Source organism: Leuresthes tenuis, unplaced genomic scaffold (genome assembly GCF_036924035.1).
Source record: "Leuresthes tenuis unplaced genomic scaffold, fLeuTen1.0.hap1 SCAF_11, whole genome shotgun sequence".
Lineage (NCBI taxonomy): Eukaryota > Metazoa > Chordata > Actinopteri > Atheriniformes > Atherinopsidae > Leuresthes > Leuresthes tenuis.
Window position 1 is genome coordinate 22,261,648 of NW_027325365.1, and position 20,277 is coordinate 22,281,924.

Consider the following 20,277-nt stretch of genomic DNA (forward strand, 5'->3'; position numbering starts at 1 on the left):
GGGCACATGTTCTACTCCAGAACATTACGTTCCATTTAAGGAAGCTACTTCAGAGGAGAAGTAAGCAACGAAAGTGAACCATTTCTTTTTGGGACAGTGAACTCAGTTCAGGACTTCCAGTGGTGCACTGATCATGAACTAGTTCAGTTCTAATTTATGCGAACTGAACTTTGAACTCGTTCTTTTGTAATGTGAACTTGCACAACAATGCGTATAGGCTGTTGTTAGAGTCAGGTGAAAAGCTAAAGAAGAAAAGAGGCCTCTATGTAGTAATAATACATGCTTACAGAGTCCAAACTTCTTCGAAAAAGAGCATTTAAACACATTTTACATGCGGGGTTTCTGCGATAAGACAGCACTGTCAGACAGTACCTACCATCACATGACCATGCTGACTCAAGACTGAAGAAAGTCTGAATCTCCAAAATTGACATGTCAAACAGCCATAAAATGACCAACGTATTACACAGATAGTGGACACTGATGATCAAGGTAAATCATTCAGGAAAAACTACAATGACTGAATGTTGGAGTTAAAATCTCTGGTTTTAACTAGTCTCATGACACAAATCACTGTCTGTTGCAATAAAACCATATCCATTCACATAATAAGCCCACAGTGCTGCACTGTACAGCAGCATAACATACTTTGAGTGAGTGATGGAATGTAAGATATACGAGCCCTGGTGAGATATGAGCTGCACAAAGCACAAGTCTGTGCATGCACAGGGGTGCATGATCTGACAAATACAGAGCATAATGGAGAGATGCTGTAAAACAGGATACGCTAGTGAGAACTGCCGTTCCAGTCCCAGGGAGGGTGCAGGCATCTGAGGAGTAAAAAACAGCTTTTGTAAGAAGCAAAAGAATCCTTCTCTATAGTTATATAAGAGAAAGGTCCCCAGCCTATCTCTTTCACCCGAGCACACATAGAAACCCACTCAGCATAAATGTAACCATGGAGTCACATGGCCACATACACAGCACCACACGCACACACCTTACAGACAGAAAGCCATTCTTTGGAAGAGACAGCCTAGGTAAGCCTCGGATTCAGCTCCGATTCAGTGAGGGGCACAACTATTTATCAGAGCTCACCACATACTCTGAACAGCGTTTGCTGTTAGCACATTGGCAGGTGAACAATGCTGAATAAACACTGATGAAGGATTCTAGGGCGCCTGTGGTTCACAGTGCAAACTGTACATGCAGTTATTTCGAGGAAGACCTTTTCCTGTGGTTTCACTGAAATAAAGCCTGGGTTGAAACGACACACACAGTGTGTTTGACGGCGATATCACAAGCTGGTGCTATTCATTTCACACCAAATAATGAAGTTGTCAATGCAATGACTCATACATCCTGACAGATTATTTCTGAATACCAACATAAGAGCGTGAGAATTGTGTGCATGCTCGTATCAGAGTGTTATGAAGAGGGCGTACCATCCAAACAGCGACACTGCTCCCCTCATGTGTGGAAGTACATGCATCAGGGGTCTTGCTTGGCCAACTAGCCCCTTCCTGCTGACTCATGCATTCATAATAAATACATACCATTGCATAATATGATTACGACCACAAAAGTTTGAGGCTGGCCCAAACTTGATCATGTGAGATCTCAGTTGAAACTCTTAATCTGCACGAAGCCCCTTAATAAGACAACCCCCTTTGTTGACAAGTTGACAGCAGAGTTCCGGGCAGATTAGCAACACACAAGATCATCTGCAGGGGAAGTAAAACCTGCTATTGCCGTAGTTTGTTGGAGGAGAGCATGAGACAGGGCAGAGGAGGAGGCAAAGAGAGAGGGATGGGAAAGAAAGGAGAGCTCTGTGCTGGACAGAAATTGAGGGAACTGAGAAGGAGAAGAGAAAGGAGGGCAGAGTAGAGTGACTGGGGGAGAAATCCATTTAAATGAAAGGGAGAATAGAGGCGTCAGCATTAGCAGTTAATCCACTGCAGTGAGAATGCCTTCTCTGCCTGCGGCCTCTAGGCTCCAGCCGTCATCATAACAGCAAGACTGTAACATACCCTGCACTGTACCACAAACAGCGAATCCAACCACGACAGCCCCGGGAAGTCCAGCTTTCAACCATTTGCTTGCGCCACGACCACATTGTCTAGCAATGTTGCCATGCCACTGTGTATAAATAAAAATGTATTTGCTGCTGATCTTTCTCTTTCTGTTACTTTCAATGAGCCTCACAAAATACATATCTTACAAACATAAATATATTCTCTTTTCCGATTTGAATCCCAGCATTGGATTCTGCTCCAAATTCACCTCCCTCACCAAACACACACAAGACATTTCCAGTGTTACGTGTCCATGTTCCCTACCCCAGGGGAGGGCCGTGACAAAGGGAGCATCTCTCCTCTCTTCGCTCCCACCCCTTTTTCTCTCTTTCACCCACACACTTTCTCTATTTAGCTCATGCTTAAAAAGGCAGCCTAAAGATAGAAGCAAGAAGCTGAACAGGAGCCAGCCAAGTGTCATAGCAACAACGTGCAGCGGTTAACAAATACTATTTAGATCGGCAAGAAAAAGTTGGAAACAAAGCTGAAATTTCCTCAAGGACGCAGTTTGCTTAATTTCGATCCAAAGATATGTCAGCAATAAAAAGCTACAGTATGGGCTCGTAAGTCTCCAGCCTCCTGCCTGAACAGGCAGGATGATTGTTATGACAATGGGCTGCTATTTGTACTTCATATATTTACAGCCTCGCTGACAACAAATAGTCTGAATTCAGAACTGCTGCAGGAAATATGATATCAATCCAAATGTATTTGTGATGCTGTGTATACAGACTGTTAAATTACACTGAGCATCAACAATCAAGTGGGAATATACCTCCGTCACGCATATATCTAAACATGTCCGCCCAACTTTGAATGAAAATTGTGTGAATCACAGTGATGTTTGCACGTGAAAATGATATCGTCTTTACTCGTTACTAACAATAACAGGCCAGTAAGAATAATAAGAAACAAATGGCACCATGAACAAACCTGTAAGGTGAGAATCAGCTACCTCTGATGGAATAAAATAGATGCAGGGGGGGGGGGTTCTGTGCATCGGGCCGCTGCAGATACAGATACAGAGGCTGGACACATCCTCAGAAATGTTCCCTACTCTGTCAGTGATACCTAAAAAAACCCCAAAAACTTTGCATCTCCTTCCACTGGAGTCCCCCTGAGGCCACTTGCACATCAAAGCATCGACTCTGAGATGCCTACTTTTACTCTGTGTATAGTACTACTCTGACACACTCCGCAGACAATTTTACACGGCTGACAATGATGCCGTTTTGTAGATGATTCCCAGAGCACAAAACAACACAGATACAAAAGTATACAGAAATGTTTCAACTGTTATTAATGCAGTGATGGTCGGTGAGTATGTCTGCATGTGAACTCGTTCATTTAAGCAAACAAATTTTTTGGTCATCCATCTCCGGATGAGTAATTCCCCAAGAGAGTTGCATGACATTAATCCACATGGCCACCCTCTATATGGATCTGTTCCTTCGCTATCTGATGAAACCACCACAGATGCCTTGCTAGTATTGGTGCCACTATGAGCTATCTATCAGTTACACTCCTACACAATTTTCTAATGTGACATGTACTCCTATATTCATGCGGTGAACAAATTTAACACGCTATGTGTAGCTTTGAGGGGCGTGTCTGACTCACTATGTTGACTTGTAGTGGTTCTGACCCAGGTCTTAACAGTCTCCTCCTCCTGCAGCTTCCAGAACCTCCGGACCGCAGACGCACCGACGATGACGACTGACCCATGGCTGCAGGACAGACACGCACAGGCGATCAGACGAGCAATGTAACACACCCAAAACAGCCTACAATCGACATATTAATGCAAAGAAGAACATGAAATAATACCTGACTGAGGCAGGAGCAGTGCCAAGGCAATGAGAGTGCTGGGGGGAAGTGGCAGGGAGCGACACCGCTGCAGAGACGCCCTGTGTGGGGGCTCTAGTGGTGACACACCCGGGGGGCGAGACAAGGCCTAGAGGGCACTGAGGAGTTAGGACATCTCCTATATTCCATAAACTGCAACTCCAGTTCACACACTCACATACGCACGCACACACTCTCTCCTGCCCTTCACATTTAAAAAAAAAAAAAAAAAAGACCTTACGCTTTGTCCGTCTTTTCTGTAGTGAATTTAAAGAATTTCACATCCAGCAAGTCTATTCTGGTGCACTGGCCGGTGTGCATGGCCCGCAGCAAACCATGAGAGACCATACATCATGCCAACCAGGCGTTCCTCTCAGGTTAAAATGAACTGACTCTGAGTTAGGGCAATGAGAGGTAAAGCTTATGGGAGCGATGAGGCAGAAAATTGGCCACAGGAAAAGACTGAGAGTTAGGGAGGGAGAAAGAGAAGCCACAAAGAAATCAGGGGTGAGATGGAGGGAAGGAAACAGAGAGGGAGCTGAATGAGGGAAAAGCAGAAATACAGGACTCTATAAATGAGGCAGAGCATACAGGCATTGTTGCAGCTAACAGTGAGTGCTACATGAATACTGGGTTAGTACTGGGCTGCCCTTCAAAGTCTAGAGTATGTGTTTGATTCATTATGGGCCTGGGCTATATTTATCACTGAGTTGGTGGAAGCTACTAGTGAGACAATGCCATCCAACTTTCATCTTTCAAAACACCACAATGAGATATATTTATGTGTGTACTGGGTATACGTATAAATGCCTGTGAGCTTGTTGGTAATTTCTTTGTCAATATCTGCACGTTTTTTTTATCTATGTGAATCTATGCATGAATGCTTGTGTCATTTATTCATCATCTTACTCTGTGGTGCAGCTCCGTTGACTGCGTCTCTCTAGTGACACTGCTCTCTATGACAGAGAATGGCCTGGAGCGGGCAGCCGTCCTTCTCTGCCCCGGAGAGTGCTGCACGGTGGTGGCAGGCCTGCGTCTGTGCCGGGACAGTGAGCCGACCTCACTATAATGGGTGTAGAGCTCTCGATCTGGAATGGGCCTCCGCAGGTCCAGTACAGCTGAGGCTGGGCGAGGACGGGCGCGCAACCGCTTGCGGGGTACAGAGGTCTTCTCTGTGCTAGAGTGGGGCATGCCCGGACCCGGCTGTCTCATACTGCAGCCTGTCTGGCTGGCAATCTGCTCACACAGCTGTGATTGGCAAAGATACTCAGCAGTTTGGCCCAGATAAAAGTGCAACAATGCATTTCTTGTGTAGGGAAAAAGAACCACAACTTTTTCTGTTGTTTGGTTTGTATTGGGAGCCCTAAGGGGAAAACATGCCATCAAGCAACATGACTCATCCAAATATCGTGTCAAAGAGAAAGAATGTGGTATCACAATGTGTTTCTATAGTTTCAAGAAATCCTAAAAAGAGTCATTTCTAATTAGTCCATCAGTTGATAAAGTCCCGTCAAGTTAAGTAGTTATATACTGTAAGTGTCTGCGTTCAGTATTTGGAACAGGCAGCTGTAGGAAAGCAATCTGTCCCAGAGGGGAACTGTTATTTCACTGTGAACAGCAGACACACGTATTTGCACACTAACTATATATGCTACAGACTTTTTTCTTCAGAAGATGAACTAATCATTTCATTTTGGAACCGTGTGAACATCATTCATGCTGCTCTCTTTTCACCCTAAAGATTTCAAGAGGCTCTTCCGAGCTTAAGTTTCTTTAAAAGACCGAGTGATGTTCAAAATGAGAAGCTAGACACGAATCCCAATTCCAGCCTAAAAATGCCTACGAAGAACTTGTGAGACTTGTGGAGGGGCGTCCATTCGTCAAGCCCAATACATTTCAATATGTTTCTTAAGGTGGGGAGAGCATTTTATGTTAAAAAAAAAGGCCTCAGTATGATACATACCGTCTTGTTTGTTTAAAGTTATTGTGACCTGTTAAAAAAAAGATTTGCATTAGGGTTTGTTTGCCCCTTCATTTCTATTCCTGACCCCAATCTTTCTTTTCATTTCTTAGTGCCTCTACTGACAAGATTTAACCGTAGAACCAATTATGATGGGACTGAAGATTAGCACCCTTCCCAAAACAAATGCTCCTAAAGCCCTTGCCTTTTCATAACAAACCCCTATGAAAGTATGCTGAGTATTGAGTTGTCATATCTCATTTTGTCATAAGGAGCTGGGGCTAACATGTCCTGACTCGGTATGACTAGGAGGGAGATGACTAATCCTTCCAGTGGAGTGAGAAAGGGAAGGCCGCTGTCATGCAGCGCTTACGTCACCGAGCTCCAGGAGCCGCTGCAGACACACACACTGCTACCTCGATGGGAAACGTAGGGTTCTCCTTGCAGGCTACAAAAGGCTGGCTAAGTGGGAAAGGACAAACTTTTGCAGTGTGGTGTTGTGTACCTCTGCAATTACTATTTCCTCTTTTCTCCAACAGATGGGGCAAAAGGACAACAACAGAGCTGGTGTTCCAAATCATGTTGTTCCAATCTGGTGCTTTGGTACCACACCTACTATCTAAGACCATATCAGGAAGAAATGAGTAACAGCTCCGGCACCAGCTGCGTTCTAGCTCGCTGATGATGATTTAAAGAAGCAAAAGAATGGCCGCGGTTAAAGCAGTTATTAAAATGATTTTTGGAGCATTTGTGCTGTAATTACATGACACATGCCTCTGGCAATGTTAATGATGTGGAAAAAGCCTGCAATGGGATGTTGTGACGGCAAAAGATATGCAACATGTTCTACATGAATATGCTCTCATCTAAAAAAGAAACAGCAACACTACAGCAGTTTAGCAGCACAAACGACTGGCTTGTCTGGTAAATGCATTTATTAAAAAGAATCATCTGGAAATTAGAGCGGTTTAAGCGACTCGCTGTTTAAAGTCACATACCTTAAAAATTTCTTCTGTGGAGTCTGATGCCGGTACACTATTGGTTGTGCTCTCTTTATCACCTTGCTGTAATTGGACATTCACTTCCTGTATCTGCTGGGAGTCAAGTGGAGCATCCCTGGAATCCTCCTCATTTCCTGTTTGTCCTTTTACTTTTTCCTCTTGACCAAGACAGCTCAACTGATCCCCTTCAACCTCTGCTTGTTTTTTAGCCTCTGCGTTTGCATCTGTATGGGGAATGTGATTCTCTACAATAGACGTGGCCAAGCCATTAACAGCTTGAGGTCCTGGACAAGCCCTAAAGGCTTTCAGTACAACTTTAGGGGATGGTCTGCCTGTCACAGGTGCTCGAGTCTCACTGTCAAAGCTATTGGTGTTTGTGGATTTCGCGGTCAGTGGCGATGATGGGGTCGGCTGGGGTTTTGGAAGTCCTTCATTGTGGAGTGTCAGAGACACACTGTGAATGTTGTCCACCATGCGCTGCGGGGCCTGCGGGGAGCTCATCGGAGTCTTTTCTCCCTCTGGAGGGGAGAAGGAGCGCGATGTTGTTCGCCACTTTCTGGCTGATTCTGCTACACTGTTGAAAAATTTGAACAGACCACCAAAGGTTCCCTTAGTATCCGAGTGTTTCGGGGGTGGCGGCTGAAAGTCTCTGACACTCTCGAAGTCCACAGAACCGTAGTCTGAGTCCATGGTTTTGTCCAGTGAGGGAAGTTCAGAGTCAAAACTCCTCTCCGAGTAGACAGGGCTGGTCTTCCCCAAGAGGGAAATCCTTCTCAGGTAACTCCACACATCTTTGTGTCGCCTTCCTCCGCTGTGGTGGGTCCTCGGGCTACTCCTAACGCTGGGTTCTTCACAACCTGCACTGACTTTGCTGCAGTTGCTTGAGTTGTTGTTGCTTCTTTTAGTGTAAGAAGCTCTTTCAGAGGGTTTACAGCCATTTTGAGTCACAGCCTCTCCTATTACAGCTGGCTGAAGGCCATCCATGGCAGATGAGAGGTCAAGGTCTTCAAAGGAGCAGTCAAATTCTGCTGTGTAGCCAGCATATGAATGCCTCTTGCCCCGGTTTTTAAGTGTGCCCCTGCTGGTCTGCTGAGGAGTGCCAATTTCGCGGCAGAAAGACTCCTCATCCACCAAGGAGTTGGTGAACTTAGCAGTGGACAGTTTCCCCGTCTTTCCTCTGAACACAGCGGGAGATTTTAGTTTCTTGAAAGAGCGAACTTTGTCAGCAAATGTGAGTTTGGGGATGGAGGCCTCCCCAGGTAAAATCATGGAGTGGGGTCTCCTCTCCAGCTCTGGCACACCTCTCTTTCGGTTTAAGATCTTCCAGATTCCTCCTGTGGCACGAGGCCTTCGGCTGACCTCCAGTCTGTCCTTGACAGAGGTCTGAGAAGAGGCAGCCTGGCTCTCTCCTTGCACCTCTGCAGGCCCTGGCTCAGTCTCTTGAATATAAACACTGCTGGTCTCATTCTCCACATCCAGAGAAACATTAAACACTCGGTTGACAAACCCATTAGGGTTGTTGCTCTCAGGGGCAGGGCTGTCTGTCTGTTCCATCCTCTCTCATTCTACAGCGTCAGCTATCAGCCCCAGTGGACATCATGTTTAGGCCCTCTCTCTTTCTCAAACACCTGGAGGAACAGAACAAGATTTTTATTAAAGTTTAACATTCAACCAACGACACTGTCATTCCACGTAATGCTTGTCAGGCCACAACTGGTTTGGGATGCCTGTAAAGAAATATGCCAGAAATGCCTAAGAAATTAGATTAGACGTGGGGAATGTCAGAATATTCAATCTAGAGGTCAAATGCTGAACAGTAACAGATATTCAGCGCCACATAGAGATTCAAACACAATAAGCACATTAGAAGTCTTCCTCTGTGATTCTCTGACAAGGATTTTTGTGCCTCCAGTTAGACCCCCCCCCTCCTCCAGATTTGGTACATATTATCCAAAGTAATTATTTGAGACACAGTCCCCATCCACCATTTAGGTTGGGAGGTTGCGTTGTCATGGAAACACTCACTACAGAGACCTCTGGTTATTTCAGACCTGCTCCAGCTGTGACATCATCACACAGCTCAGATAAGCTCCTCGCGAGGAGGAAGATGCTTGGAGAGTGCTACCCTGCCACATGCTAATCGCCCTTGTTTGCTAATCCCTTTAATGTATGGAGGCATCTTGTATAATTGGGGCCTCTGGCATGCGTCACTGTTGTTACATGAGATCAGACACGAAGATGTGTTTCAATTATGCTGGCCTTTTAAAAGCATGTCTCAACTCAAATTTGAAAGCTTTTTAAATCGATAACCTTTTCCGAATCCAGGGAATAAGGAGGGCTCCCAAATATCACACGCCTGCAACAACTCCAATCGCGAGCACGGTTTCGTCTGAAAATGTCGGGACACCGAGACAGACGGGTTTGTTTCAGCGGTTTTCCAAAGCAAGTTGTGGACATGCGATAAATACGGGCTTCAAGTGCAGATTCTCGTCTTTATATTAGACTAAGGGAGAGATTTTAGGAACCGCAGTAAAACACAAGAACGCAAAAGCACTTAAAAAGCAGTTAATCAGCTGACACAGAAGTCTGTTTCTTGGACAGTAGTGGGCCAACACTATTTCATTTTTTTTCCTTCCTCAACCGAGTATGTAAACATGTTCCAAGGAGCTCCCAAATATACCACAAGAAGGAGTTCATAATGTGAGTGAAGGCGCAAAAACAAAACCAGTCCACCAGAACAAAAGCAGCAAGATAATCAGCACAGTTCGGTACGTTCTGAGAAAATAAAAACAATGCGGAAGCCCGTATGTACAGAGAACAGTGGTGGACGATCACAGGATCCCGTCTGCAGTAGAAACCAATAACAATAGCAGCAGCTGACCCAACTAAATGGAGAACACTCTCCAGGAGGTAGACATAACAGCGTCCGAGTATATCATAAAGAGAAGTCTTCACATGATCGGATAGAAAGAGTTCACCACCAGCGGGACACCAATCATATGCCAGACTGGAAAACAGAATAGAAAGATTAGACTTTACTTAAAAAAAAAAAGAAATCACCAATGCAGTTCTATAAAATCATGTTTTCTTAAAACTAAGCCTTGGTCCTGTAAAAGTAACCTGTAAAACCAGTGGTGGCCAGGTGATGAGTCCTCCACTAACGTTCACAGAAGATGTGATAGAGGACAGCAGCAGCCGGATGACCTCTGAGGTATGCAGAGGCAGGAGACAGTGGAGTTGTCTGGAGGGCACATTACATTCAGATAGTGACCTTTGTTTTTTGTTTTGTTTTTTTTAAGTTAAATTAGCAAAGTATTCTTCAGAGGAAATCAACGGATGTGCAGCCCAATCAAGCTGCATTTCACATGAGGACAAAACTAAGAGCAAAAAGAATCAAACAGCAGCTGAGGAGAGCTGCAGGAAGGGCCTGCCAAAGCATCAAAAAGCAGGAAACCCCATTCTTTTGATGAGGCCTCAAACCTCTGGTCAGTCATTGCCTGCTAAGAAGTCATGACGAACCTTTTAAAAATGAACCCTCTTAAAAAATGATAATTTTCAATTTGTGGTTATTCTGTGCAATGACATTTGAGAAGCGAGGGAGGCTAATGTTGGAGCTTTAATCGTCTTATCTTGTTTAAATGTGAATATCCTCCAATTAAACTTGAGACTGCACTTTAAATCCTACATTATATAACCAAACTTAATATGACTTTGTCACGGTTCAATACGTAAACGTACCCAGCAAAATAATCCTATACGTAGGCCTATTTGGCCATTTATTAGTAAAATGTTCAATAACCTGCCTTAACGACAGAAAACTGCACATCAGGTTATGTGGACAGCATGAATACACCGCTGACACCGAGTCTGTTCACTGGTTAGAAGGGATATAACAGTCTCGACGCGCGCGGACTTTACGAACGTTACTTTTCTCTTCGCTCTGAGTGCCACAACCTTTATGTCTGAGCAGATAAGTTCCTATCTAAAACCCCGAGGGAGAATTTGTTGAATTCTGAAGCTTTTCTCAGAGAAATGTCGCTCAGTGAAAAGACGGCAACGTACCGCTTCAAACGGCCGCACAACTCGGCGAAAAGTTTAAGATTCGGAAACTTCAGGAACTGTTCGGTGAAGCCCGGTGAAAGGCGAAGTGACACCCACCCACCCCCAAAAAACGAACCCAAATTAAGTTGGCAGTAGAAGTTCTCGACTCACCCGCAGGAAACCACCGTTTAGAAGAAGGGCATCGTCCCTGTCCTCCTCAGCGTTATCAAACACCGCCTCAGACACCGGCAGAACCTAACTTCTGTCCGGGGGTAAAAGGCGGACGCTGGGTTGCAGGCAGCGAATCCCTGGCAGCTCACATGCGTTTGGTTTTTTTACGCCTCTGAACTTCGTCAGCTTTCACCGGAGTTTGAGAAACTCCCCGAGTTGGACAGACCGGTGAACTCTTGCCCTGTGAGCTCCTGCAGACGCCGACACTCTGGCTTGCGATAAAGCTCTCACGCAGACATTGAAACACACACCAACACACACCCACACTCAGACACACTCCCCCCCAACGCTAAACAATACATAAAAATCTCCATTATCTGAATAGAGCGACAACCTAATGTGGAGTTTATTTAGGTTTTAAAAACCACATAAAGCCTATTAAAAAGCCCATAATATACTACACTATTTACTGTACCTTTAATCTCATTCCTATCTCTTAACTCCATTTAAATTTCCATCCATCCTCTAGCAATTGTGGCACATTTTCCTTGAGGGCTACTTCAAGTTATTTTTTTAATCCATTTTATTGGATGGATTTATAAGAAAACATGGTTGTATGGTTTCAAAGGGAACATCAGGGAAAACAAGTGACTGACTGAACTCTGGTCTCACTAGCTGATGCTCCTGTGGGATTTGCTCTGAATGTGAAAATCCTTCTATTGAAATGACACAATGGGGAGAGGGAGCACAGGGGGGGAAACTGAAGGAATTCACAAAACTAAACAGCTCCAGAGCTCCATAGCTGCGAAAGAGGAGATGGTGGAAGAAGGGGCCTAAATTTAAACATTTCCTCTTTGTCCTGTTTTGGGCCCATTGTCATCGCATTGGCGTTCTCCCTCCTGAACAGGAAGGAGTGGATCTGACATCAACGCTCTCAGGCTGACAATGCCAGGAAGTCTGTCTGACTGTATGTAAATATCTCTGTGTGTCCACGCTTCCCTTGCTTGCCCGTGGAGCTGCTCCCTGCTCCCGAAGCGACTCCCAGAACTTGAGGGGGTAGTTATAGCAGGAGCAAGATGATAACTCATCCGCAACTGTCACTGCGAATTACAGCAACCTCATCATCAAATGACCTCTCCCATGATGAAGCATCTTCTGTATCCGGCTTCATATGCAGAGCTTGCTGGACTTGTTCTTTTATTCAAATTCAAATAGTCAGTTGCAGATTTTTTCTTTCTTTGAACGTTTTCTTGCTTGTACTGTCGTTTTTCCCTCATAGTTTGCTCACATTCCCTCACTTCTTCCCTCCCTCCATTTACTGGCTCACTTCCTCAGGACCCGAGCAGTCTTCCTGCTGTCCCCTGGCCATCACAAAAGACATCCTGGCTCAAACTGGCCAAATGTTTCAGCTCAGATCTGGCTCTTGTTGACACCCCCCCACCTCTCTTTTCTTTCAGCAAACAAGCTCATCCAAGCAGTTGGTATGAGTGACAGAAAGCAGGAGAGGAAGCGAATAAAAATGGGGGATGAATCAAGAGAGACAGATGAGAAATTGTGATGTGCTTGTGTCTTAGTTGCTATGTTTTCTTGACGTATGGCGAGTTTACTCAGTGGCCTATTTTCAGAGAGCATTGAACACTCTGAACAGAGCTCTTTCAAATGATGTCACTGGCCTCTCGATTTCAGAACAATCGACTTCTTCCTCCTCTTCCTATGACACGGTCCACATTCATGGGCTTGGTGGAGATTACTGGAGACAAACACTCGCAGGGTTTAGGCCCAGCTGTAATTATTTCACCAGTCTTTGTCAAAGCCGCTGAGTGAAAACAGGCTGCCGTGAAAAAGCCAGCCAGACAGGGAGGGAGGAAAAGAGGGAAGGAGGGAGGGGGACAGATATGTTGTGATATCAAATGAAAGGCTTACTACAGCCTGGGAACTGGATTCAGGGGCTGTAACTCATGTGAGAACAGCTGGGAGGTCAGCCGAATTCTTGTTTTCAGTGCAGGTGTTTGGGAATACTGAGGCTGAATGACTCTGTGTAATTTTACCACATGTCCTCAGATGGGGAAGACTGGGAGGGGGGGGTTGATGAGACGATGGGAACATGAATACACTGGGACTCCTCATATACCAGAATGTGAAAGTGCTCTGCCACCCATACAAATCTACTTTTTGCCCACTTTTGGTAAAAAAGATTATGTCCAGGTTGTTCTTGCCTCTGGTAGTAGAAGAGAGTTTGAATTACTCGGACATTCCTGACATTCCCTCTGCACTGACCTGCATACTTTCCTGGCTTGGGTGCACATGGCACTGCACTCAACACTCACACTCACACACACACACACACACACACACACACACACATTAACACACATATTTGAACTCATCCTACCAGTTCACACTTTGACATCTGACTCTTTGATCCCAACTGCAATCGGTTTGGGTTAATCAATCAATTTTAAACACACGTAACCACACATATGTGCCAGCCCACGCGACAGCTGGAATGTGTAGAAAGGTCCCGAACATTGTTGGTGATGGGAATGTCTCACAAAACGACTTATCAGTTAGTCATCTGAGAGCCAGAGAGGGGGAAAGAAAGCCACAGAGAAAGACAGAATATGAGGGACAAGACAGAGGGAGTGTGCCTGTTTGTGAGTGTGTGTTTGGGGCTTTCAGCGGGGGGACTTTCAGCCTTTATCAGGATGAATCTGAAAACAGGAAGGCGGGTTCCAATAAACAAGACGAGCGGAAGACAACCACAGTTCTACTTCCTGTTTTAGAGCAAGGGAGGAAACGGCAGATTTTTTAGGAATTCAAATCAAAAGCAACATCCCATACAGGCCAACTTTTAAAAAAAATCTGGTTTTACTGATATCCATAATCTACTTTTTAATAGACCAGTTTTTTATACATGAGTTATGGTGGGATGAAGCAGATGTTTGATCATCTGTGGGATTGTTTATCTGGCTCTGTATCATCCTACAGAGGCCCCTGGCTGTGCTAAACTTGGCACTTTTTGTAGGTCAGTATCAGTGACAGAGAAGCAGTCTGGCACACAAAACACCATCTCCGCTCTCTCAACTTCTTCAGAGAGGGTCAATCAGAAAGGGTTTCTGATTGGGAAAAGCCTCAGGGACTTTGTTACAAAGGGTGGGCTTACAGTCAGGAGAGGAGAAATATTTGACCGGGAAAAACAAAAGGAGATAAAACTTTGCTGATCATCCTGTGTCTTCTCTACACAATGTGTGACAATGTGTAAGCCTAACTGCTGAGTGAAGGGCTGAGATCTAAGGAGAGATAGCACACAATTAGTACAGTGATTGATAGCAAACTGGCCCTCTGCTCACCAACTCATCTTTTAAAAAGTTCTTTTAGGGTTGTGTGTTTTATCTCTTTGATGAATTTTGACCTCTGACCATGTCATTGTCTCTGTTTAATGCCGGTTGTAGCAGTAAAGATCAAGCGTTTGCCATATTTGGGTGTATTATTATCTTTAGATCTTTAAATTCTATTCATCTCTGTGTACCATCTTGTTGGATTTTATTATCAGAGGTGAAGGTCCATGTATTGCAAACAGGTAGTTGATTCAAAATACACTCTTTTGTTATGTCTTTATTACTAAGCACCAAAAGCAAAAATGAATAATTCTCTTATGATGCAAGATCCAAGATTTAACCTAAACGTTTTCTATATTTCTGATATAATTGTTTAGTAATGTCTCAATACGTTGTGCTTCCTATTTAGTGATTTTTGCTGTAACAATGCACATCTTTTTAATGTTATTTGTAGACATTGTTTTGTGAAGAGTGCACACATACATCATGAAGGCAAGGTTGTGTGACTTGTCAAATACTCAAAGGTGGAAATAGACCTCGGTAAAGGGAGACATCTAGAGGAAGCAACAGAAACTGTATAGTAAATGTAATATGTTCTATTTCTTATTAAACTAACGTCAGGGGGCATTTTGTTGCTTTAAATTCAAAATATGCAGAGAAACATCTTCAGAAACCTTTTCAGAAATGGCTAAATCTCACTGATATGTCTCTCTACTACCAAATACTTTCATTTGTGCATGCTTCCTCTTCATTGCCAGCCTGCAGTTAAGGACCTCCCCCACATGATGGCACTCCAACTCTTCCAAAAGGATACAAATGTAGCCCATAAGTTGAGTGGAGGATCACAAGACAATCCTTTATTATTAAAAATCAGATGTACCATACTTTTGAGAATATTGTCTATTTCAGGAGTAATACCACGCAGACAAATCCAGTTTTCAGGGGAATCAAACTCACAGAATGAAACTAGAGGAACCGAACTAAGATGATGAAATGAAATTGATCAAATTTACTATGAGGATTTTAATTAACTGGTAGAGCCCCAAGGTTTAGCTCACCTTCATTGAATTATTTGCTGCTGTAAGATAGATTCAATAAGAAACCTCCTCCAAACCTGATAAAGGGTTGTGATTGTGCTCTGCAGTGGTCTGGACCAGAATTTAGGTCCTGTGTTAATGACCGAGGTGCCCCGAGGCTTACGGCACCTCACTGAAGGTGTAGGTGTGGAGTAATTCAACAGAAACAGTTCCGACTTCTGGCAGCATATGTGCTACCACTGCAATTCAGCCTTCAGTCCTGTGTCAATCAGTGGATCATGGCCATTCGGCTGAAGCTGTGACCACAAATAAATTTTTTGGACAAAATGTGCCTTGGGCTAAAAAGTAATTTGGTGTGAAAGTAAAGAATTAAACCTTTGCGATGTGGCTGGCATTAGAGTCAGATGGGATTCAGGTTGCGGGCATCGATTGGATCTTTGTTACAAGGAGCCGAGCCTCGAGATGCTCTGCAGAATTGTGGAACCCCACTATTTAATTCCACCATTTTCCACTATAACCCAGTGAGACGATTTCATTTGCTTTGCACATTTGTAAAGCGGTTCAGTAAAAAAAAAAAAAAAAAAAAAAGAAGAAAAGATGATCTTAGACCCTTTGCTGGTCAATTCCATAAAATCCAAGGAAGCCTAATTGATACAAGTTGGGTAATGGCTTGGTCTAAATTAAAAACCACAAGTCGAGTGGAACTTACTCATTTATTATTCAGTGAAGCATATCGTCCTTGCTTAGAAGCTTTAAGAGGCAAAATTGGAGGCTTTTTAATCTGTATACAGAAGACAAACAATCATGTGGTAAAGTAAGTACATCCCATGAAAATTGTTGGCTGTTTCAACACACTGCGTATGGACAAGCAAACATATTTTTTATTTGGTAGTGTGTCCTCCATTAAAAGCGACTTTCTTTGAAAAATAACTTCTACTGAACCAAAATATTAATAGAAGTGATATTCTTTTGTGAAACTAAGTGAACCATTGGCCTCAGAAGTTAGTGTTACCTCCTCTGGCAAAAAGTAATTAAGTTTTTTTTTTTTTTACATGTGTCTGATATCTGGTCAACCATTTGGTATATTTGCCAGAAGGTTAAGGATTATTATTATGGTAGTGGGCTGCCCGGCACCGGAGGCAGCAAACAACCATAAAACATAACATCTCTGTCTGCTTTTCTCCAGAAAAGATGTCCATTGTCTGTGACAAACATTGTCATGGTGACAGCACACACTTCAGGGGCAAAGTAAGCACCAGTTTCTTTGACTGCAGTTTCTTCTGTCACTCCCTGTGAGTTTCTAATCTTTCACACCTAAACTACAATTCCTGACTCTGATTTCATGGATTTGGTTAAATAACGATTCATTTAAATTTTTTTGTATAATTTGTCAACTGCGTGTGTAACTTGCGTGTCACCTTTATTAACAGCAATTATTTCAAACAGGACCAAATCCCTGGACCTGTCAAGAAAGTCCCAAAAATTTCCATGAGATGAATTTAGCTTTTTCACATGACTGTAGCTCGGTTCTAACATTCAGTTCCAGCCAAGTAGGGGCAAAATAACTGGAAACACTGCTCATTTGTGTTTATGTGCTCTACATGTGTTTATGCATTTTTGCACATTTTAATGCATGCACCTGAAAAAAAGAGGAATTTGGGTTACTAAGGAGAAAACTGTTGAAGAGGTTAGAGCCCGGCTCTCCAAGCTGAAGCCATTTTTGCTTTCATGTTAGCAGCTGTCCAAGCCCAAAATGGCCAATTACCATCATTTCTCTACTGGTGGTGGTAATGTCCACGAGATAGTCGGAGAGAGAGAGACGGAGAGAGAAAGAGTGAGAAACGGGAAGAGATGCTGAGAGAACAAGAAACAGATGAGGTGGAGGCAGCCGAGATAAGCCAGGAAATAAAACCATATTTCCTCAGCATGGAAATTAGACAACATCCACCATGACAGAAGGTGAAGCTATCATCTGCAAAGGAAATAGATTCAATTAGATAGGTCCCTCTAGTGTGTGAATATACACAGAAATTGTTTTTATGGTAACAATGATTGTAATTGCTCTGTCTCTGAGTTCTTTGACATGAATTATACTGTGTAATAAATACACGTATATGAATATACAAACCCTGCAAGAAAGAAAGAAAGAAAGAAAGAAAGAAAGAAAGAAAGAAAGAAAGAAAGAAAGAAAGAAAGAAAGAAAGAAAGAAAGAAAGAAAGAAAGAAAGAAAGAAAGAAAGAAAGAAAGAAAGAAAGAAAGAAAGAAAGAAAGAAAGAAAGAAAGAAAGAAAGAAAGAAAGAAAGAAAGAAAGAAAGAAAGAAGGATTTTTAATGAATAATTTCTTAAGTTACAATTATACATTTACAAAAAACTAAGGAGCACATCTTTTAGTACAACACTTAAACAACACTTTAACAGCACCTAGCACCACTGTTGCCTTCACTTACCACACCTTTCCCTTTCCAACTTCCCCTTTTTGCCCTTGGTTCTCATATATATGACTTTTGTTCAATTACTCTACAGGATAGCAGTCAAGTAAGTGTTTCAAGTAAGGACATTAAACTAGAACATCATATAAAAGAGTGACATATAGTTTTTTCTACTGAGCAAAAAGGATATTGATCTGCTTTATAGAGGATACAAATGCTACTGCCGCAACACATATGCAAAATACACTGTCACTCACCGATATTTTTGGTTGTTCCATATGAAAGTAAATCAGGACAAGCTTTTAGATGATCATTTGTATGTTGCTTGTCTATCTTGAAGTTTTTCTTAATTTGCAGCCATGACACACATCTGATGAAAGTGTTTATCACATGCATGAATACCTCAGTTCTGGCAGAGGATCCAATCTGACAGAGTCTGTAGGTTCCAGCTTTATCCTCAACTTCTAGAAAGACTCAGTCACCCACTAGTGTTAATTTAATGAGGAACTCCCGAATGGATAGGGGTGGCCAGCTGCTGATGCATTTTTGACACTACATGAATATTCACAGTTATGCATTAAAAACTCCAGGAGGATTCGAACGACATAAAACTTTATGATACAAATCTGTCCTCACCTGTTTTTTAAAAATCGTGCTGTATCCATCTACACAAGCATTGACTGCAGCTGGGACTTTAAATATAATCTTCAAAATACTAATATCAAAATGATATTACTAAAAAAATAAATAAAAGCCATTAAGTATGTCAAAACAAACAAACAAACAAAAAGCTTTTGGTAAACAACTGTTTTTTAGAGCCACTGTTGAACCACGGTTGTAGCTTGCATGCGGATCTAAAGAAGCAAGCTGCTTTATTATGTGTCCCCAACATGTTTTTATTTTGTATCGACAGAGCAATTCAAGTTTCAAATATAGCTCTTGTACATTTTTTTTATAAATAATTTCTCACATCCTGTTGCTGAGGCACAAATAGAGACAAGTCAATTAATGGTTGAGACGTAAGAATGCTCACTAGCAGTGGCTAGTCCTAGCAAGTTATATCATCTCCATATAGCTGCAGGATGCAATACACAAGGGTCCATGCAGTGCAGGCCTACAACGTCTGTACAGTACAAGTTTTGTACCATGTTACTAGATTGTGGAGCACCATATAGTTAATTTGGAAATCTGTAAACCCTGTACATGAACAAGTGAACAATTTGTACACAGCACCTGAATCATCAAATGTAAGCCCTAACCCTATAAACCAATCTTCCTTGCAGCATTTTCAGATTTTCTCTACTACTTAAATTAAAGTGACCTCTCGTCTTTTGCCAGGACGTCAGCAGTATCTATACGAGCTCCAGCCACTTCGAGCAAATGTTGAATGTAGCTACACTTTTATCTAATAACATTCCAAACAACATCTGTAGCTCCTACCTCGATGAGCCCATACAAGCACTCCTGAGAATAGTTCCATTAGCAGCCAATACAAGGACATGTTAAGACTCCCCCCACCTCACAGTTAACATCACTCTCCACTTTTTCCTTTCTTTTTTTTTTTTGTTAACCATGCTGACATAGAATGGTGACAAACAATTCCAACGGAGACATGAACGATAAAGAATAAACAACCAAGTCTTTTCCAACCCCAGATTACCAACCCAACAAAGAATAAACTGCTACTTTCCTTCATGATAGATTTTCAGACCAATAAAAAAAAAAATAGTGCCAGCTGGTGCCACCAAGGCCACTAAATTATTAATAATAAATGTACAGTCTCTGTGAGGCATCCACGGTGAAAGCGGTACCTCCATGCATCCATCTCTATAAGCATGCTTGTGCTATTATCATCAAGGCTGACTTCTCCCCAGAGACTCCCCCACTGATCTGTGTCTTATCTGATCTTTGCCAGGATATAAATGCTGTTTCAGCTTGAAAGTCTGCATGTGCATCATTTCTTATGGGAAATGCATGATTTTTTTTCTTCTATTTTTTTAGAAAAACCATGATGTGTTCAATCTCGCAAACAGTCTAATAAACCCATGCTGATAACATAAATTCTTGAAAAGCAAATAAAACTAAATCATTTTCATCTCCTTCAATTTCGATAATCCCTCAAGGAACATTTTGCTTTACAGGGGACAACCGGTGCACCTCATAATTTCATAGAAAAGAAACTTTCTCAGCCTGAGGCAAGGTCCAAGAGAAGAAGATGACATTTTTCAGGTTAGATGAAAGATGACGCGGTGTCTTTTCATCAGGGCTGATAATACAGTGCACAGTGTTACATGTGGGTGGCTTTGGCTGCCACTGAAAAGAAATATATAGACTGTTTTTTGACCTTTAATTCCACAGGCTAGACCTTACCAAGAGATT

At 42.7% G+C, this 20,277-nt stretch overlaps 2 protein-coding genes across 5 annotated transcripts in view; both read right to left on the reverse strand.

Annotated features, from left to right (window-relative positions):
- Positions 1-11,392, reverse strand: part of LOC140318324 (rho guanine nucleotide exchange factor 9) — a 42,486-nt gene extending 31,094 nt beyond the window's left edge. For 2 of the 4 annotated variants that reach the window (XM_072396089.1, XM_072396091.1), the window contains exons 1-5: positions 11,094-11,392; positions 6,879-8,509; positions 4,830-5,168; positions 3,903-4,029; positions 3,696-3,802 (exon numbers count right to left, since the gene is read on the reverse strand). In XM_072396089.1, coding sequence (XP_072252190.1) covers positions 3,696-3,802; positions 3,903-4,029; positions 4,830-5,168; positions 6,879-8,435 — 2,130 coding nt within the window. In that variant the 5' untranslated portion in view covers positions 8,436-8,509; positions 11,094-11,392. The remainder of the gene's footprint in view (positions 1-3,695; positions 3,803-3,902; positions 4,030-4,829; positions 5,169-6,878; positions 8,510-11,093) is intronic. The other 2 variants (XM_072396090.1, XM_072396092.1) reach the window with 2 other exon arrangements.
- apool (apolipoprotein O-like) overlaps positions 1-20,277 on the reverse strand; it is a 353,684-nt gene that overhangs the window by 33,829 nt on the left and 299,578 nt on the right. The gene's annotated exons all lie outside the window — the stretch shown is intronic.